Genomic DNA, 22,770 nt, shown 5'->3' with positions numbered 1-22,770 from the left:
ACCTACCATGCAACGCGGACATAATCATCGGACTTTTTAAAATATTTAGTATAGCCTATAACGTTTCGTATAGTTGCAATTAATAGCCGCAACGAGAGGGATGAACATAATATACAGCAACAGTCATTTGTGTGTGTTTTTTTTCGTGGCATTTTTTATATTAACGAGGACAAATAAATAAATAAATAAACAAATAAACAGCTATACAGCGATGAAAGCACAAGTCAACAGCAAATTTGAATCAGAGATGACTATTTTTTCATACAATAAATATTTTTATGCTGATTTAAATAATATCCACTTTCCCTGGCACATTCAGTTTTTGAGATATTTTCTTTTCTTTGTTTTTTAAATTTGCCTTTTAAAAGCTTTCACAATTAGATGATCATGCACTGTATAACATTGCGGTAATATTCCACTGCAAAATTGTCCGGTGTCTTCTATTTTCATCTTTATTGGAAAAAACAGATTGGATTTTAGCAAATATCAACACAAACATATGTAATACCAAAAACAGTCACTTTGACGATCAACAAAAACAAATATTAAGGACAGAGAGAAAAATTACATTCAGTATGTACAAGAATGCACACACACTAGAGTCACACAGATTGGATCCAGGTAGACCAAGTGTTTAATGTTCAGCCAGTGAGATGCATGAAGAGATGCAGACACCTGGCAGACGTGTTTCCCAAAAATGTATTTCTGCACCACGGTTAATCATTTTGGCATGTTTGGCTATTTAGAGGTGAGATACCTTGGTCTGTCAGCCTAAAAGTAGCTAACTCCTGTGAAGATGCTCCAGGTAAAGAACACAATTGTTCACTGAGTATTCAAGTCAAGTCAAGTTTATTTGTATAGCCCTAAATTACAAGCAGTCTCGAAGGGCTTCACATAGACAAACAAATTGACAATTATTCCCAAAGCATCCCCTGATCTTAAGCTCCCAAAAGGGCAAGGAAAAACTCATAAAAACCCTTTTAAAAAATGCATTCAGCAGAATAAAATTCAAGACTCTCACATGGTTCATTTGATGAGGTTCTGTTCTCCATTTAAAAGACAGTTCAACATTTCGTCACATAGTCCCACTGTGATTGCAGTAGTTTACTGCACATGTACCATTTGCACATCTGTTCAAAGCAAGGGAAGAAAAGAAAAGAATGATCTTAGCTTAATAAAATATTTTGTAACAGAGCTGTGTTATTTTGTTTCATTCACAATCAGCATAATTTGCAAAGCAGCAAATGAAAAACACATTATTAACTGTAGAAACATTTTATAACAAAATACAGTATTATTTATTTTCAGGTATTTATTAATACTTTGTAATTGTATAGATTGGGTTCGACTACCCATGAGTCCTTCACTTGTGGGCCACACTCAAAAGGTTTCTGTGTCGTCCAGCAGTCCCACGCGATGCCCATTTGAGGCGCTGCTGTTCCCACCGAATATGAGCTGTGCACAGTGTGCAGTCTTCCAGAGGAGGAGGAGCTCATCCAGACCCGTTTGCTTCAGAAAATCACTCCCTGGGCATGCATCCTCAGAATCTGTGATATTTGATAAAACTGTGATTGAAATGTAGCTCCCCCACCCCATCTATTTTTGGGGGTAATTCAGATTAAAAATGTCTCTTTGGGCTTTTCTGTCCCCTTTCTCAGTTTCCAATCATGTTGCTTAGATGTGCTGTGATATTTTGCCCAGAAGATGGCGCCTTCTACTCACGACCCCTCCAAATGGGACCTGCAGCTTCATGTTACTTGTTTCCTGTCACCAGCTCGCTTGTGCATAAAGAGGTCGATGGTTTCAGAAAATCTATGTGAAATCTATCCTATAGATTGGTCTGTGATAAAATGTCCTACTCGTGCATTTTAGTACAACCGTTCTAGCACATCACTCATTTCAACAAGGCACAGTCAAAAAAGTAATGCAATACAGTATAATTCCATATGGCAATCAATCAATGGGTGCCTTGTATAATTAATGACATACAAAGCAGTTTTTGAATGGCAGCCACCTTTGTATCAACATTGGCATGCAGTGTGCAGAGAGTAGATTTAGGTCACCTATTTCCAGTTAAATGGTGATTGCTTGAAATCAATTATTTCACAATTGTGAGCATGTGCCTTTTGCATGTAATGACCGGTCCCCCTAATGGCTCATTGTGTCAAAGCTGATTAAAAGGAAATGAAATACTGACAACACATTCTGTTCATGCATATCAATATTTTTTATGCATGCACAAAATAGCTAAATGTGGAGACTAAATGTGGACCTGGTGTGAAAAGACAATTGTGAGGTTATAATGACCGACTGCAATAAATTTTCACATCACATAACATGTTAAATGTGACTCGTGTTTTGATTATTTGACTTTAATGCGGTCTTCTCCAACAATTCAACAACAGACCTAATTCATCTCACCATCTTCCTCCTTGCTGTTCAATGCTTATCCCCTTTGTCTTCCACAGCAGCTGGATGATGCTTCTGTGAGTCACTGCAGATGATGTCACCCTCCACTTATGTACAAAAGGTTAAACAGATGCACCTATCTTAAATCACACCTCCCTTCTATTGTATGTGGTTTATATATTATACTTTGGAAGACCTAAATATGTATGTATCCTTATATAATATATTTTATATAATATATATATATATGCCTCGTTTTTGAGTTCAGAAATATACAGAAGATATTTTCAACATTGCTCCAGAATCTGCCAAAACATATACATTCAAATTCATTACAAATTCTAAACACCACAGGATAATTATCTGTCAACAGTTTCCCTCTTTATTTGTTGATTAGTTAAATTGGCCACATTTAGAAAGACTAGGGCGCATTTTCCAATTACTCATAATGGTATTTCAGTTTGTGTGATGTTGCTCTTAGAAAAATGCTTTGTGGAAGCTGTGTAGTCATGTAAAAAAAGATAGGCAGACGAATGTGTGAAGATGATTTACACATTGACACAGTGGAATGTAGTGGCTTACAATGAAAACAGAACAGATGACTTATTATAGACATTTTGAGCATTGGTTATTGTTACCTGGATCACTAGATGTGCCGCCTATTTAATTGTTACTGTGGGGGCTGCTGTGTGTATGTTTAAGTGTGATTACCACTCCCACAAAGCAACAACACATCATCTGCCCAGTTGACATTTTGTTTGATATTGTGCCTCTTACATACCAATCAGCCAATCAACATTCTTTCATCCTCATTGTGTTGTTTAACATTTTTCAAGTCTCTTCAGCCTAATTCAAAATCATTACTCTTTCCTCTTATATTGCAAACTTGAATACATCCATTTATCCATCTGTCTAAAAAATTCATCAAGACAACTGTCATTTATGAATAATTTGTTTTCTTTTCATATTTTAACCATTTTAATCCCAGTCGTGACTGATTATTCAAAATTTAAAAATAAATGATGTTCTGCCATAAATTCTGAAATACAATTCAGGTGGCATTCAGAGTAACAGGATTGATTATGCCTTATTTAGGGAAGCAAAGCATATATTTGCATTTCATTTGCAGCAGACATCTTCTGGGATCCAATAAATCTATTTAGCCACTCTGTGTAATTTGCTCTTGTACATGTGGAAGCTTCCATTCCCAAGGGACTGTTGGGACCATGTGCGCCCATGACATTAGACCAGGGCTCGGCAACCCAAAATATTCAAAGAGCCCCCCCCCAAAGAGCCCCCCCCCCAAAAAAAAAAACATACCTGTCTGGAGCCGCAAAAATCTAAAAGCCTTTTATAAGGCAACATAGACTGTCAATACATAAGCTGTATGCATGCCTATTATTAAAATAATAAAGGAGGCTACAAATAGAAAATGAACATACACGATCAAATGTTTAATTTCCCTGCAGCGCATCCTGGAGAGAATTACACACCACGTGACTACTGATGTACAATAGACCTATTGCTACTTCAAGTTTAGCCAAACTTCCATTACAATATTAATGTCTTGTGTTTTGTTGCGGCCCATTAGAGTTCACGTACCTGCATTGCTGCATAGTCACGTCACACGAGTCGTCACAGGCCATTGAGAATACTGGAGCTGAATTGATGCCCTTGATTTGCTGATATTGTTTGCCGTTTTAATTACCCTTTCCTTCACTATTTTTGCGGCGAGAGACATATCTTTAATTTTCTGAATGATCTCGGTTTTGTTTTTGAAGTCCGGAAATAGGCACTCTGGTACTTTAATGAATGAATCCTTCATCCATCGGCGAATGGTTTTCCGAACTTTATTATCTCCCGGGCTGCAACAAAACTTGCAGCAGTAGTAGAGTTTGGAGATGCAATCCACTTCTTGAAACCGTTTTTTTGGTCCTCAAATTTCTCCACCAACACTGCAATTGTACCTTTCCTTTCAGTTCCAACTGGATGATCGGCAGCAAATTTAGCACGCTTTACCTGAAAATGTCGCTCCAAATTGCTCTTCTTGTGATTTGACAAATTGCAAATCAAACATACAGACAATCCTTCCGCATTGGCAATGAAAGCAAATGGTTCAGTCCGGTCTTTCTCAAACCCTCTGTTCTCATCAGCAATCTTGCTCTGTTTGACTTTTGAATCCATGGCCCATCACTCTCTCACACCTGTTTGTTAACAACTCACCTGTGCTGTGTCGCAGGCTATGACGCAATTAGGCTATTTGATGTCATTCTGGAATTCGGTATTTTAATGCATTTACAACTACATACATTTTTACAGCATAAGAATGTTTGTGTCATGACTAACATCTAAAAACCATATTTAAAAAAAACAAAAAAAAACACCACCAACAACAAAAAACGTATTTTTCCATTCCCAAGCATTTTTGCAAAAGCTCTGGGGAGCCGCTAGGGGGGGGGGGACGGGCTAAAGAGCCGCATGCGGCTCTGGAGCCGCGGGTGCCAAGCCCTGCATTAGACAAAGGACAAATGCAGCAGACAAGTCCATTGGGCTGCACCTCTCACCTCTGCAGGAAATGTCTGTGTTGACTTGAATTGATTTTACACTTTTATAGTCCAAATTGATATTGTTTTTATACAATAAGGTAATTAAGCTCATTGAAGACGATTTGGGGTAAAAATGTCCCGTCAATTTGAAATCACCTTTTTTGAAATAACTTAAAAATCACGCGTTCTTGTTTTGATGTAGAAATCAAAATAATCACAAACTTCAGCTCTATTGGTGTAAAATTGTTAGCACGTTTGACTGGAAGAGAATTACTTTCCACTTCCATTTTGATCCAGTCCTCAGTGTGTTAATGACTTGAGTTTTCATTTTGCTCTCAAATCATACTATAAAATAGATTTCAATTGGAATACTTAATTCATTGAGATTTGGGGCATGCCATTTATTGTGTGTGTGTGTGTGTGTATGTGTGTTTTCAATGGCACTGTGTGTACTCTTCTTTGCCACTGCATGTTTAAATAACAGGGCAGTGTCTCATCTTCCCAAAGGCAATGAGTTCAACATGATTTTTAAGAAAGAAAACTTTATTTGTGAATTAAAAACAAAACACATTACCACTGTTTCCATTTAGGTCAAATCAAAGGCAGAAAGGGAATGAAGGTAAATGAAATTCACTATTTCACGGTCACAATGGCAGGTGTACCCAAAAGGGAAAAAAAGGGGTGGGGGTGGGGAAGGGGGGTTAAAACAGATCTTGGCTGGTCCTCACTCGGACTGCACATTGCCACCAAAGTTCACCACCATACACTGGGAAAAAATGACAGCATGAAAGCTCACTAAATACAAGCATACACTACAGGTACATATACTTCTTCCCCACAGTTTTTTTTTTGTATATTTTTTGCAAGAATGACAGGGAAGTGGTAACTCATCATAGGATCATACATATTTCACTTACAATATTACAGTGTTAGTTCATGTCAAAGCCGGACAGAATATTTTTTTGTCTTTTTTTTTTTGCTTGTTTTCAAAAGCATAACTCAAAATTTGGGGAAAATGCATTAAAACGTATATTTCACACTATAGCATTACAAATATTGAAAGAGGTTTAGTGGATGCCATAACACATCGGTAGAGCGTGACAATTGTAATACATTGATGTGTGGCATAGACAAGAGAAGTACATACAAATAGATCCCGTGTGAATAATGAAGAGAAAAAATGATAATACAAAAAAAATAAAATTGTTGCTATCTATTTATATATATATTTCTCTATATAGTATGTGTTTCCTTAGAGCAGTACATGCAGCAGCCACTTAATGGAGTGACATCATACTGAGCCGCAAAACCTTGGGGGAAGGTGGTAACAGGAGTTACAGGCAGGGGAGGGGGACCAACAGAAGCATGGAGGCAGGTTTCAGCCTCGTACTTATTGCCCCATCAGAGGACTGGTGGGATTTAGCGGTTATATTTCGGATGCCATTTTGTATTTTTAGCAGGTTCAATTACTAGTGTAGAGACAATCAATCAAACGCTACATTTACAGCGTACGTAAAAGATAGTATGCGACTCCATGATCATAAACAATCAATCAATCTTGCAAACTTGAGTGGGGGAGGGCCAGCCCAAGGCACCCGGCTCCTCGCTTCCTGTCCGGTCCTGTGCCCCTGCGATTTATCGCAATCCCACCCGATCCCGTCTCACAACAGCAGCGAAGTGAACATCATCGTGTAGTATTCACATGTTAAAAGCACTGAACCGTTTTGCACTTTTCGAGACAAGAGTTCACGGCGTAGGGCCCCCCCCCGCTCCGCTCCACCCCCTGATGGGCCACATCCACATTACTCCATGCTGTTGTCAGCACACCACAATGTTCAGAGCAGGCCGTTTTCACAGGAAGGGTCCTGAGCAGGGGGTGAGGGGTATCGTCTGAGGGTGTAGACATGCAAGAATCTGAGGAGGGTGATGGTGGGGGCGCGGGTCTCTACATAAAATGGCAAAAACATGTACTGTGAATCTCTTCAGAGAATTAAGGAAAGTAGGTTTGCTTCATCTTGACATGAAGAGGCAGTCAGTGGGGTTGGGGGGGAGACATAGTTTGTGGTAGCATGGGGGAGCACAAGCAGGTGGAAAAGGTAAGGACCGCTTGCTACCAAACATTCAAAGCAGAAAGCTTTCAGCTTTTGCTGCAGCATGGGGACATAAGAAGGGGCGTTATCAAAATCTCAAGATTCTACGAATAATATTCTGCTTATTTTCTTCAGAGTCCACCGACTGATAGACGGACTCTTCCTCCTTGGTGATGATCCTCAGGAGAGTGTGAGGGATCTTCGCATCTCTCCAACTTGCCGGTGCTCTTTGACTTGAGTTTCCGGCTGGAGCAGTAGCTCTCTCGGTCCGTTCAAAGCAGGAAGCAAATGCAGAGTGATAGCAAAAGGATGCTCCTTCCATCCTGAGAGTTGATACCCCATCGGTGACAGAAAGCTTGCTGTGTCGAATTTTCAGCACATTATTTTCTCCCTCTTGGTCTTTTTTAAACTTTTTTTCGAGTGCTGTCGGTGTCCACATCGCAAAGTTTGTGTTAGCATGTTGGACTGTGTGAGCATGCATGTAAGTATGTGGATTGTTTGAGATCACAGGAAACACTGTTGGTAGTAAGCACTCTGCAGCAGACTGTTGGCCTTTGTTTCGGTGACTCTCCCCAGTGCTATTTACAGGTTGCGTGGATATATGCGTGTGTGTTACATGTGTTTGTCCAGCCCCAGATTGTATACATCTGACTTCTTTTCCTTGGCTGGCACAAAGTTATTTGTCCACTCTCACGGAGCATGATTCATTATTTGTGGGGAGGGGGTAATACAGAGGTGCCAACATGCCCAATGGGTTAAACAATTAGGACTGATGTTGCGTTTTTGCTAACAACAGTATAGTTAAGTCGGGGTGTATAGGCACATGGGGGCATGGGTGAAAATCAATCTTTTTAATTTTTGTCAAGGCAAGAAAATTTACCTCAGTAAGGAACTGAAGGTAAAGGCCAGGTTACAAATAAACCCAGTGGACTTTGGTTGGTACCTCTGTTTTAGCAACACCCTTTTTTTTTTCTTTGCCAATTTTCACCTCTCGCTTCTTTACTCGTCATCATCTTTTCCCTTATCCTTTTTGTCCTTCTTGTCCTTCTTCTTCTTTTTCTTCTTCTTGGCCTCCTCCTTCTTTCCAAAGGTGATGAAGTCGCTCTTGTCGTCATCTCCCTGGTTCTGTCTGATGGATATGATGGCGGGGGAGCCAGGGATGATGAACGCTTCTGGGGGAACCTCGCCGGGCTTCAGGTGCTGCGGGGGTGCACCGGGACCCCCGGGGCCGTAACGAAAGTGCCAGCTGTTACTGTCGACTCCGGCACCCATTGGGGGCGAGACCTCTCCCCCTTCAGCATCTGAAATGAGAAAAAAAGAACAAATGTCATTGTTTGCTATTCCTTTGACTCATGCGGAAAAATCGATTTGAAACTGGTGCCTTCATCACATTCAATGTCACTCAGTGGAAATGTCTGTTTTACTAAATGTGATTTTTTCACTTTAAATGCACCCCTGATAGTCCTTAACATGCCATAAAGGGAAACACTGATTAGCTTGAGGCCTGTGGCAGGTCAAGGGGCGCAAAGTACATATTTAATGAACTGCAAGCAGACCTCCACAGGCGCTTGATACAAAGTTGGCTCACAGGGAGTTGACAAATCTGTGAAGTGACCACTTGGAGACCTCCTTCCACCCGGATCGTACATGTTTTTTGTGTCTGAGAAGGAGCCCCTCCTTTTTTCTGCCAAATCAACCCCCGTGTTGTTAGCCCTGGTGATGTGGTATTTCGTGATGGTCTGAACCTATTACAATTGCACTCATCTGCACTGTCTACAAATATCGAGCCCTCTGTCTTCAACGCCAAAGTGCATGACGACTCAAATGCATTTCTTTTTGTCTTGATATATCTGGTTGAATATCACACTTGCGCTCACTCAAAAGTCAGGTCTGCTTACTGGGCAAATGATTCTGAATCTAAATCTGTTCTCAACATGACATGTCCCACTGGACAAATAATCCTAATCTGTCAGAGGCACGCAAAGTCACAATATTCAAAACACACAATTGAGGAGGCAGAAGCACTAGTTTATAAAGGTCAAACTATGCAGTTAAAAAATCTTTATTTGGGCCACACAAGATGATAAATGACTATTTACGTACCCTAAATGTAAGACAGACACCGACAACAAATGACCAAATAAAAAAAAAAAGCCACCAAACTGTTTTACAGGTTACGCTTCAACTCGGTTTAGCAACTTGACGGTGAGAACAATTTGAGACTTAATGATTATTGTCCTCATTGTCCAAGGGAAGAAAAACACTTCAAAATTCAAATGAATTGGAGGTCGACCAGCGTCCCGGAACAGATTATGTTCCGTGCGGTGACATCAGACTCGCCTCATTCAAAACTAATCCTGACACAGCCTTTGCAGCTTTGATAACTGCTGCAGAGCAAAACTCTCTCTTTGCTGCCCTCCAATCTCTCCTTCCCATCATGCAGCTGTTCTGACCTTTCATGCAGTCTACCGTGAAAACACAATAGTTGCACAGATAAAAGTCTTAATCTATGCCATCATTGTTGATTGTCAGTGTGATTGAGTGGCGTTAACACTTTGCATCACTTCATGATGTGCACATTGCAGATGAGGATAGCCACCTCATTACTCTTTCCCTCTGCACAAAAAATGAGACATCCACTGCCACCCGAGATTTTTACAGCCACTTAAATCACCCAAGCTCTATTTTGCCAAGTCTAGTTAATATTTTTGCTTTGTCAGACTGCTGGACAGGAGAACAGCGCAGTGTTACATAAAGTGAGGATGAAGAAGGAGAATAATGATGAAGCGGGATTTTGATGAGCAGATATGAAACATGAATCACGAGGAAAGGTCACTTCATCAATCCATTTTTGTCATGCTCAACTGCAATTGCTTGTGACTATGTGACAGAATGTAGAGTACACGAGGGGCCACACCCTGTTTGTTTCAAAATGGTGCCTGCGCAAACAAAACATAATGATGCTGCTTACATCATGTTAACCGTGTGTGCCAGGCTGGCTTTCACACGTGTTAAGCATGGTGATTTAATTCTGACACCCTTCATGTCTGTCATCAGAAACAGCATACAGGTACAGCCAGACAACCTATATGACCTTTTTGACCTAATTTTAACCTTTTAATATACAAGCAAAAAAACACCCTTAAGGTTAAACCATTTGTGTCAGAAAATGAGTGGAGCAGGGCAACCAAAGGCAGCTTGAACCAGGGTTTATTGAAGGGAAAGGGAGTTGGAAGGGAGTCAGGTGGGGAAACGAAGACACATACGGACAGAGACTCACGGCCAGCAAACAGACAGACCGACCGACCGACAGAAGTCCACTTGGACACGGATAAAATTCTGACCGTGAGCCTCCAGACAAGACCGGGGTAAAACTAGACGACAGGAACACTGGGCGCGGACAGGGACGGAAGACAACAGTAGACACCGACAGGGAGAAACACACGGACAGGGCTTAAATACACAAGGTAACAAGAGGAAGCAGGTGACAGACATGACGATAAAGAAGGGATGTGGCTGAGGAAAGCCGCCGACCGAGCATTTCTGGCACGGGTGTGACAATTTGGAATATGACAAACATTTTCTAGAAAAATATTAAGCCTCTAAAGTTGCACAACACTTCAGCGTTCGGACCACAGCGATACATGACGCACACAAATATCTGTCGTTTTGTGGCAACCGCTCTACCCTTACAAGACGGAGCAGTTTGAGAAAAAAGGAAATTGCTGTAAACTGTGTGAGTGCTTCATGGTTATTATTTTATTTTTACACTTGTAATATGTCAACATATCACATCAGGCCGTTCTTGTACAGGTTTTATGATGGCAACAGTTTCCAGAAGTTTCAATGGGAGAATATTTTCCAAATGTGAACACATGAGGGCAACCAGCCTCCCACATTGGATTGTGTTCAACTTTACCGGTCGTATTTCTGAATGCAATCTCCCTGCATTTAATATTTTCTTTTAACAAATACATTTTCTTATATTGTTATGTTGTAGATTAGACATGTGAGTGCGTGACGGATGATAGAGAAAGCATCGAACATTCATCCAGGTCTGCAGTGTATTTCCTCCCTAGTGAATGTAGGTCACTTTCCTGCTATTTTCCTCCCTTTCCACTTCATACCTGCAGTACTTTCCCTCTGCAAAATGCCCATTCTTCCCGTTCTCTCTGCAAACGCATTTCACCTCCCTTTGTCCTTCCACCCTCTTTCAGCATGCTTGGGCCAACACCATATGTTCACACCTCCCTCCATCTGACAGCTCCCTCTCCCTTCTCATCGATAATTGGGGCCCATGAATGGTTGCCATGGCAACAACATCCTCCGGTAAAGCAGCGGGACACTGGTAGGAGTCACGGTGACAGCGGCTGATAGAGAATAATGCTGCAAGCACTCGCTCACCCCTGCTTTCTTTCACCGTCTGTCCTTCACTGACACAGCGAGAGTCGCTGCATTCACCATCTCATTTCAGTCAGCATGTCAAATCACCACATTTTGCATGAATATGTTCATTTTCTCACTGTCTTGGTCTCACCACCGGGCCTTGACTTGTTTCTCCTACCGAGGGTTGTGCACATCTTTCTGAATCCCTACATGCCCTTGTTACGGAACGAGATAGAGAGAGTCAGCACAACGCTGATTCTATTTACGTGGATCTGTTAAGCTGGGCGTGGACCGTGCTCCATCTGTCACACAGGCGCAGCATACGACGTAGGCAGCCAAAACCTTCTCAAGCCCCCACACGCATACAACATACACTAAAACACACACAACACTAATGCACGAATGAATATTAAGAAGTAAATCTAAATGTGATAAAATACCAAGATTTAAGGTTTTGTTGGTCTTCGTGTCATCACACATATTGATTCAAGTGTACGGCTGGTCTCCACCTGAGGGTTGCTGCTTGCCTGACAAACAAGACAGCTTAGTTATAAATAGCAGCGCCTATGAATCATGCTGATGTGGCAGGCCACTTTCAATCAATATGTCATTCCCTCTCCTACCTGCAATACATTTGAGAGTATTCTTTCTGCATACCATATCACATTTTTTTTTCTCCCTCAAGCAAGGCCAAGCAAGGTCTGCTCTTTAAATCTTCTGCCAAACTCAGCCTGAACATTTTGTTCATCCAATCGTAAGCATATTTAACCTGAAGCTGGTTTTCAGGTTGCTAATCGAGATAGCAATGATTAAAAAAAGAAAAAAAAAAGAAAACAATCGATTTAAAGGCAAATCAAGGTGAACGTGTGCACAATGAGTCATTCCAAAATGGTGTAGGTATAAAACGTACAATTTTTATATGCAATTCTCGTTAGTGCGGCTAAACCTTATTGACATTGCAATAGTCTGATTTGCTGCTTCTGTTCAAAACCAAATCACAATCTGTTTCTCTGCCTTCATGCTTTGAAGTGCAACCATGCTGCAGAAAAATCGGCATATGTGTGCATAGGACGGACCGGTAGTTAGGGCGTGGGCAGTGTCATCCCTCAACTAATTGCCTCTTCCACAGCACACCAGATCACAGGGATGTAAGCACAAAAGTTTGCCTTTACATCATGACTGTTGAAGCCTATTAGCAATAAGAATTGCGTTCTCAAAATTGGCAGACAAACTGAAGATTTCCCCCACAATAATGCTTTATTTGACCATGCTCCCAAAGCATTTAGGATTTCACAAGATTAGGATTTCCATTCATGAACTCGACCGTGGCCTGTGGAAAGGTTGATTAGGTGAGAATGGGCCGAGTGATTCTCACCAGCAGCGCTTGATGCTGTGGGCCAGTTCTGAACCAGAACACCTTGGGCTCCCTGCATCACAGAGGACTCCTCCAGATGTACTGAGCTAGAACACACAAATAAACATGTTCAATACATCACTAGACGAATTGCATAATAAAGTCGATGAACATTCACTGAATTCTTCATCAAAAACAAAAACATTGGGTGCATCTTTCAGACTGAGATTTATGAATCACTCCTAAATTCACACATTATTTAGTGGATTATGGAATATCACACATAGCTCATGCCAATTAACACGTTATTTTGGATTTTGTCACCATCCCCTCGATGAAAGCCGAACATGAAAGAGAGGCATCTTACAGCATTCGCTTGTGGATAACTTTTAAATCTGTGCTAAAATTGTGTTGTCCAACTAATTATGTTTTTAATCGTTGGGAACTATTTAAAAAGTTATTGCGACCATGGATCTGTTCTCCTTAATTATAATACATACAAGTGCTACTTACAGTTGCTATACCAGCACCACACTAAACCTTTTCATGTCACCTATAACTAACTCATCATTGATTATCTCATTAACATTATCTCAACATTGACAACCAGAAAATCTACGAAACTAGAACACTTTATTACTCTCATATCTAAATGAATTATTTCAAATCTAAATCAGCACAGGGAAATTATGATTTAATATTCTAAATATAACGTAACGCATGGGATTACATGAAATAGGTCAGTGCCATCATGCAGCGATTGGGGTTATCCAAAATCTCAGTGCGACTGCATGACCATTCAGGGAGAATTCGCTAAAATACATAATAAATGTAGAATACATTGATCCGATTTACACAAGCAAATCCTTGCTCTAATTATGAGAAGATCTGCTTAATATTAATGATAACTGCTGTATGTAAGCTTCCTAGTTTTAATCTGACCCGATAATTACAGTACACATTCAGAAATACAAAATGTTAAAAAAAAAAAGTCTGCTTCATGCTGCAGTAGCAATATGCTCTAATTTATTATTCATTCATTTGAGTGAGGTTCATAGTATTATTTGGTAATGTGTTTGTTATTTTCTAAACTTTTATAAGCTTCAAAACAAGCTCCTACAAAAAATAATGATTCCTGATGATGAAACAAAGAAAGAGCAAAAGGAAGGACAGCAAATGTTTGAGTGCTTACCTCTGCATTACACCACCTGCTCTCAGGGAGGCTGAATATCTCCAGTCAGAATTTGGCACCTTTGGCTGTAAAGAGAGTGAGAGGAATTGAGTACAGAAGAAACCTAATACCGCCACATTAATAAGTCATGGCAGGAAGTCAGAACAGCTCCTGTGGTCCTGTTGTTGGAGGAAAATGAGTGATGAGCTTTTAGAAGGGGCATTCAATTTGAACTCCAACTATGACCTTTAAAAGTCATGGCAGGACAATGGTGACATCAGAATAACACAATGACCATACACCTTTTTCCTCTTACACCAGCTCAACATGTTGACCATCGTTACCCTGCATAGATAATACAGTGCTTCAAAATGAATTTATTATCTGCACAAATTCCCTTTTTCTTTTCATTATATTGAGTTTTTCATTTCTCCTCTGTATTTTATCCGATTGCTGCAACCTTCACTGGTCATTTCTCTCATTAAAACCACAGATTAGACAAGAACACAAGAACACCATGGCAACTGCAGCAACAGAGCCACATTTAAGCCTCCACACACCACCTGCTTAAATTCACTGCTGTCAAAACAAAAACCAATACAACTGCAATTTTCAAGCAACGTACACCTATTCATTGTCAACAATAATACATACATACATCACACACTGAAATAACACTTTGGTTACCTAAACCATGATGTAGCCTCACCGAAATGAATTTTAATTTCATCTAACTGAGTCAAAGTCTTCAGATTGGGGACAATTATTAATTATTCATTATCAAGAATTTTGGGCCCATGTGAATAAGGTATCACTTCTCCAAGCAGTGAAGAGAAACCCAATTTCCTTTCAAACAGACAAGATATGCATTTGCTATTGAGGCTGCATCGACATTTGAGTCCGTGGTTGTTATATTTTGGTGATAATGAAAGAAGCCCGGTACCATTCCAAGTATTTTAAACAGAAAGATGACAACAGGGCCTACTGTAGTGTATTTGCCAGAAGGGTGACTCATTTGGATAACAGTTATTGCATTTACTGATGCAAAAACATCGTAAAAAAAAGAACAAAAACAGCAGTGTTAAATTCCTAAAAGAGGCGAATATGAATTTTGAGGCCAGATTATTGACAAACATGAAACAGCTTGACTAAATGTTCGTCCTGCTGCAGCATAGACATCGCCGAGGGGAGGCTGGTCTGTCTAGCTTTGCAGCATGTTCAAATGTTTTGTAAGAACACACACACACAATCACAAAAACACAGCCGATAAACATGCACATGCATTTCTTCAATATCACCACTAAATTCTATGAAGGGATGTAAAAGAGGGAACCAAAACAGTTCCAAGCAGCATGAGAGTATCAACTGTTATGAGTCATATTGATTCTTCTTTGGGCACTCAAGTCTTATTCTGCCTTTTTTTCCCTGTAATCCTCCCTCTCCGGTGTATGAACGCTTCTCGCATGGATACAAGGCTCACACCTCCGCCATCAACAGCGCATCCAATCACATTTCACCCCCCCCGCCTTAGTTGCTTGGAGCCAGCCAATCCGCTTTCAGCACCTATTGCTATCAGTTAATAACAGATCTGGAGGAAACTTGACTGGCATTTAATGAGGAGCGACTGATAACCTTTATTTATTCTATTTGTTGTCCTTTGTTTTCTCCACAGACAACGAGAAGCTCGGAGGCTGCTATGTGGGTGCAACTGTCTCGAAACATATCGATGCAGACTGCACTATTCCCCACATTATAGAAATGACCACTGAATTCCCTTTGGAGTGACACATTTGAGCACACTGGCACACAGCCCAAAGCAAACTAATAATGCTACTTGTGAGGGGTCAAAAGCTCAAATTGCTTCTTATGTGTCACTGCGGCAAGAATAAGTAATAAACTTCAGATAGAGAGGCCAGCACACCGAAGGGAATATATTTCTGCACGCAGGCACTTGGACGTATCACACTCGGAAAGATCATTAATAATTCAATCAATGTCAAAAAAATGAGCAAACTTGAAAAACAAAATGCAAACTCTGCTCCAAGAAATAGGGTTCCATGCCTGCCCAGAGAAAAGACACGTCAATATGGTAATATACGCTTAATGCTAATGTCAAAATGTATATTTAACTTGATACAGATATTTTGAAGTTGCGCAGTTTGCCAATTTTCGTGTCACTTTAGTTCGAAATTGGATGAAAAGCCCTGTGCAAGCTGAAGAATCACTATTTTGAATTGAAATGGCGTTGCCTTGCCATCATCTCCAAAAGCAAGCGGAAGTCATTAATAAAAGGAAATAAAAAATCTTTTAGAAGCAACCCCAAAATTGTCAGTTTAGTTACAGTGCAATACTGCGTGAGAAGGTAAGTAACATTTCTAGTTTTCAAGTTTTCTATTCACAACTGGCATATACTAACAAACAGAGATTGTACAACCATATACAGAAAAATAGTTTTTTTAAAAAACAAAAGCATGGCTTTTGCCTGACGACAACAATTCGCTCTTACATGTAGTGTAGAAAATCCATAGCTATTGTTCAAAGTGTTGACTACAGTACTACTGTAAACAGTATTAAAGCAATCAAAACACAAGGAAGTGTCTTGTTTCGTTTTTGTTTGAGACACAACACAACACACACGTCAAAACAGGCACACACCTGAATGGCAGTGGCATCTGGCATACTGAGACGGCGAACAATTATCTGGCTGTGTCCGCTGTGGCTGGTGACATAGCTGGAGCCCCAGGTGCCACTGTGGGGTCGTCCCGTGTTGTAGAACATAAACGTGTCGCTTCCGGAAGTTGCTGTCAGGCATGTTTTATAACAGTACGTTTTGGTCACGGACCCATTGCCCCGCACTTCAATGTAATGCGGTTCTACTTTAAGATCTCGGCGCAGAGCCACGTTGGCACTGGTCTGACCTCGCCCTGATGGGGGTCGTCCTCCGCCTCCACTGCCGGTTGCGGCGCTACCCTCGGGCCGACTCTCCTTGGATACACAGCAAGGGGAGCAGGAACCGGGCTGGGTGCAGTAGGCATGGCAACGCACGATGGCCAGCACACAAACAGTGACCAAGAACACAAAGGTGGTGGCACACAGGGCGATGATGAGGTAGATAGTGACATGGGAAAACATCAAGGGGCTTTCGGGCCTGATGATACGCTTCGGGTCGGGGGTCAACTTAGGCATGAGCTCCATCACGTGCACATGGATGGTCGCGGTGGATGAGAGTGGCGGCAGGCCATTGTCACGCACCAGAACACTCAGAGCAAAGGAGGTGGAGTTATCCTCAATGACTCGCCTCGTGGTGCGGATCTCGCCAGTGTGCTCGTGCAACTTGAAGAGGTCTAACTCCATGTGAGGCGGCTGAAAGGCATATAGCAGCCAAGCGTTCTGCCCTGCATCCCCATCCCACGCCACCACCTTTGTTACCAACACTCCAGCCTCGGCGTTCTTCAGCAGGGTCTCTGAGGTGCGGCTCCCGTTGGCAGGGGGGTACACAATCCTTGGCTTGTGATCGTTCTGATCCATAATGTAAACATAGACAGTGGCCACGCGGCTTAGCGGTGGCATGCCCTTGTCCTGTGCTTTAACCTGAAAGTGAAACTCTCTCAGCTTTTCAAAGTCAAAGGTTCGCAGGGCATAGGCCTCACCTGTGTGGGATCTGACACTGACGTAGCTCGCCACGGGGATGCCGTGATTGTTGTCATTGAGGACAGTATAAGTAATGCGAGCATTTTCTCCCGCATCAGCATCCGTGGCTTTAACCGCACACAGTGGCGAACCTGGTGCATTGTTCTCCGTGATGTAAACGGTATACGATGTTTGTTCGAATCGTGGCGGGTTGTCGTTTACATCTGCAACGCCTACTTCAAAGGTTATTTGAGATGACAGAGGGGGTGTTCCTCCATCTATGGCACGTATGGTGATGTTGTAGGATGAGATAGTTTCACGGTCCAGAAATGCAGAAGTGACGACGGTGTAGTGGGTACGGAAGGATTTGATTTTGAAGGGAGTTGGCGGCATGAGATCCAGCACGACTTGCTTGTTAGGTCCAGAATCTCGGTCGTTTACGCTAACCAGAGCAACAACTGTGTCTGCGCGGGTGTCCTCGCGTACAGGAACGGAGAGAGATGACAGGACAATTTCAGGGACGTTGTCATTAACGTCTATAACTTCTACCACTACTTTACAGTGCACTGCCACAGCGGCCGGCCCCTTGTCCATGGCCTGAATGTAGATTTCATACGAGCTCGTCTCCTCATAGTCTATATTGTTTGTCACTGTTATCGTCCCTGTGTCTGTATCCATGGAAAACAGCTGTCTGACCCGTTCTGGAGTGTAACTGCTGAAGGAGTAAAAAACATCCCCGTTGGAGCCCTCGTCAAGGTCTGTAGCATTTAATTGAATCACAAGGGTTCCCTTTGGGGTGTTTTCATACACTTTGACTTTATACACCGAGCTGTCAAAAGCAGGCACATTGTCGTTTGCATCAAGGATGCGTACATTGATTTTGGCTGTGCCACTTCTCTGCGGGATGCCTCCATCCACTGCTGTTAGGATGAGCTGATCAGATGGCGTCTGTTCACGATCAAAAGGCTTTTTGAGAATAAGCTCAATGTGCTTGTTATTAGAGAAGGGCTTAACAGAGTCCAGCGTTAGATGCTGGTTGGGGCTGAGGCGGTACTGCTTCACAGAGTTGGAGCCATCGTCTGGATCTTGAGCGGCCTCGATGTGGAACTTTGATCCTGTTAGAGCAGATTCGGACACTTCTAGCAGGTACTCCGAACGCGGGAAACTCGGTGGGTTATCGTTAACGTCCAGAATGTTCACCTCTACGTTGTGCACTTCCACGGGGTGGTCCAAAATCACCTCAAGCCTGAGCACACAGGTGTCACCCACTTTACAAAGGGTCTCCCGGTCGATACGGTCACTCACTACCAACTTGCCATTTTTGTGATTAACGGTGAAATATCTCTGTCCACTTTCAGGCGTCACACGGATGCGACGGGTGGTAAGTTTCCTCAGGTCCACACTCAAATCACGGGCAATATCACCCACCTGTGCGCCGTTCTCCAGCTCCTCCGGAAGGGAGTAGTGAATCTGCCCCCTCGCACAGCCACCGTATATTAAAATAATCAAACATAATCCGTAAGGCGCTGTTGTTGCCATCGCAGGGAGGCAGTAGGTGGAGGAAAAAAATCGGGCTTTTTAAAATCAGATGCGTGTGTTCCACCACGCTGAGAACAAGAAAATAGCCTGCATGACTACGTGCAGAACGCCGCCTGCTACCTCGCTGGTGCCCATTTCGCTTTCTTTCGTTCCTGTGTGTCCATGTTTGCGTTGTTATGGATGAAAATGTTTGCCCTCCGAGCCAGACTGATTTCTCTCCTCCTCTCTCTCCTCCCTGTGCAGTGTTGTTGCTCTGTGGGCAAAGGGAAGGAGGGAGGGAGGGGGCTCGCTCAAACGATGCAGCTTTCATTTTGATTCTGACAAAATTATCTAATAAAGAAAAATAAACCTAATTGTCGAGAGAATTTGTTTTGAATGACATAGCTTTCGATCAAGGTCATTACTGGGCACCCAATTCCCTTCTGCAACTGACTGTTGTGAAATGAATCCGACAAAATCTTTTCCCTCTCCTCGACTCTCTTTTTTTTTGGCAGCGCCACCGCCCTTTCCAATGCATGCACCGGCAAAACCAATTTATGAGCAAGTCAGGCGACCAGGCTTCTGCTGTTATTCAAGCACGCAATTACTGCCTGTATTTATAACCTAGGGGAGCACATTAAGAAAACCGGAAAGACAAGGAAAAGAGAATGCATATACGTAAAAAAAAATCTGGGTGATAATGAATTAAAAAACAAATATCAAATGACCCCCAAATCACGTTTCTGTTTCCTCTGTCCTTTTACTAACCACCAATTTGCCAACACAAATACACAGTAAAATGAATATCATTAGAAATCAAGGAGGTCAGGCTTAAATCCATCATCATATTGCAAATGAAAGTATATCAAGTCTAAATTTACTAGTAACACACACTGGCCACACGTTAGCTATACTGCACACAAGAGATATATTAAGAAAATTTGGTTAACAATTTAGTTGTTATCATCGTTGTAGTTTGCAGAAAGTGCAGTGGTGTTGAACCCCACTGAATAGAACTGAAATGCGTCATTTAATAATTTCACACAACTGTTTTGATAAATGGTATATGTATAAATCACCCAATAATACAACACTGTTTTTTTACACTCGTAACCCTTACTAATCCAAATTATAAATTGATTATAAATGTATCAACTAAATTATATTGGACATTGAAGTAAAGCCAAAAACTGATCGAGGAACCGAAGTCGAGAAACAGCAGCAACAAAAACACATTCAAATGATACATATATCCAATATAAGTCATTTTATTATTTTAAAATTACGCTGTTAAGATCCACCTGTCTTAGTACTCTGACCACAAAGCTATATGTGCTGTGGATATTGTTCTCCTTTTCTGGAGTGCCGCTTTCTCCCACATGCATGCAGACTGCCCACAGCAATAATAACACCCATCATTGGCGGGGACATGTGAGGGTGAAGACAGTGACTCACTCGGAAGCTGGGAGTGGACAAGTGTAAATATGGAGTGACTCAAGTCAGCAAGCAGGAAGAAGAGCAGGCGGAGGAGTAGGAGGAGGAGGTTGATGCTGCAGAAGCGGGATAAAATGTTTGGAGAAGGAATGCAAATAACATGCATAACAAGTGTGTTCTGCAGCCTCGACCTAATTAACTGCTTTGTGATATTGCTCATCATTAATACTTGAAAACAATCCAGTGCAGATGTTGTACTTGTTGGAATACATGATTCCATGTTTCTGTAAAACTAATAAATATACACACAAAAAAACACACACATTTGCTCTCTGCATGTACGCCACTGTGCATTGGGCATAAAAGTGTCCAACAGTCTGGGATGGCTTTGCACGGACAATCAGTCACACGATCAGTGACATTTAGCAGATTTTCCCAAAGGGCCGTGTAGAACTGCTTGCTTGGCACAGGCACACAAAAATACAGAAAAAGGTTTATCTCACACACAAAGCTGGATTGACACACAATATTTTCCACCTTCCACTCTCCTTTTTATCCCGCTTTGGGATGTTTTTCATCGTCATACATCACACGCAATTATTACATCTGCCCCATCTTTAATTGACCGCAACAGAGCGACAGTTTGTTTTACACCTGGGTGATGCATATCAAGTTATCAACATGTTGCTTCAAATGACAGATGCCTGATGCGCATCAACAAGCATAGAGCTGCACAGGGTAATTGCTATTCCTTGTAAAATGCAGCTCATCTGAAGCAACCTGCAAGAACTCTAAACTTGAATCTTGATGCAAATCAGCCTTTACCTAATGCACAAAAAGAATTGTTCAAAACTAAAGCAAGAAACTTTTGAAGTTGTAAAGTGAGGCCTAAATGTTCATGCTGAAAGAGAAATTATCTTTCACTCTGTCATAATATGAAAATCCCCCATTTCATTAATGATGCAAAAAAGCCCATGTATTAAGGACGTTTTCATTCCCCAAGACCCAACGTCATTAATACTGCAAGCGGCCATTATAAAAGCCATTCATATCATCTCTGGCATATGGAGTTTGCTCATTTTTAGTGCTCCAATACATTCTCTGCACAGAAGCAGGTCGGTTTAAAAGTATGATGCAAACCTCCTTACATGACAGCATCATATTTTAAACAGCATATACACAAATTGAAAATACTACTTTCTTGTTCTCCTATCAGTTGGGCACTTTTCTCCCTTCACTGCGCACTGGATGCTAGTGCACGATCCCCCCCCCCCCCCCACCACCCACAAACACACACACATTAATGAACAGCCCTTTCCAACAGTCCGCATTTGACATTCATACTCAGTATTTACGCCATCACTGAGTAGGAACTATATACATACGTATATATACATATATACACACACACACATATACTATATATACAAATTCAATACTCAAATCTGCATCCGATCTAGAGAATGTAAGTCTTAGCAGATCCTGCCCACATCTTCAGTAGTCTATGTCATTTTATATTTTCTAAAAGGTCACCTTTGAATGGCAGCCTAGGCAGAGCAAAGGCACAGGAAACAGTGAAAGTGGGCCCTCTTTTGGAATAAATTGGTACCACAAGTGGTGGACACGTGATCATCACCCCACTCCCAATCCGCTGGGCTTTTTCATTAAGCCAAAGCTCTCTAAATCATAATCCCTGCTATGACTAGGAAGCAGTTGGAGCCAGAGAGCAAGAACTCATACGGTACATCTAGGGCAGTCATTTTAATGCACATTTCCATGGCAGTGACCCAAAACTGATCATGCATGCTGTAAGGCAAGAAGATAACGGATATTTGCTGTAAAAGCAACAACACACAACACAAAATGCCAAATTTATCTGAGCTCAGTTCACACAGCATATCCCACATTACACCCATTCGCTCCAGCTAAAATAAATAAATAGGAATGTACTGATACCATTTCTTTCACACTAGGTACAAGTAAAACTTACATTTGACTACTGGCGGAATACATGAAACAATACAAGATAATGTCGTATTGCAGTGATGACAATACAAATTTTCCTTGAGCATGGCATACATTTCACTTACTTTTTAGAGTAAAAACTTTTCATGCTACTACATATTTGCTAACAGGTATATGTCAGACTGGTAAAGTGGTATCGGTGTTATGGTATTGGGACTTTTTTTATGAGTACGGAAGTACAGTATTAGCACTGATATCAATACTGGC

General features: G+C 41.6%; 1 protein-coding gene across 28 annotated transcripts in view; it reads right to left on the bottom strand.

Moving 5' to 3' along the window:
- Positions 1 to 5,786: 5,786 nt before the first annotated feature.
- Positions 5,787 to 22,770, bottom strand: part of LOC119128674 (protocadherin alpha-C2-like) — a 152,471-nt gene continuing 135,487 nt past the window's right edge. For 26 of the 28 annotated variants that reach the window (XM_037261361.1, XM_037261359.1, XM_037261360.1 and 23 more), the window contains exons 2-4: positions 13,978 to 14,042; positions 12,807 to 12,892; positions 5,787 to 8,346 (exon numbers count right to left, since the gene is read on the bottom strand). In XM_037261361.1, the coding sequence (XP_037117256.1) occupies positions 8,045 to 8,346; positions 12,807 to 12,892; positions 13,978 to 14,042 (453 nt within the window). In that variant the 3' untranslated portion in view covers positions 5,787 to 8,044. Of the gene's footprint in view, positions 8,347 to 12,806; positions 12,893 to 13,977; positions 14,043 to 16,611; positions 21,832 to 22,770 lie in introns of those variants that run through there. The other 2 variants (XM_037261333.1, XM_037261336.1) reach the window with 2 other exon arrangements.

This window comes from Syngnathus acus, chromosome 10, assembly GCF_901709675.1.
Source record: "Syngnathus acus chromosome 10, fSynAcu1.2, whole genome shotgun sequence".
NCBI lineage: Eukaryota > Metazoa > Chordata > Actinopteri > Syngnathiformes > Syngnathidae > Syngnathus > Syngnathus acus.
This window is presented reverse-complemented; position numbering and strand designations above follow the sequence as displayed.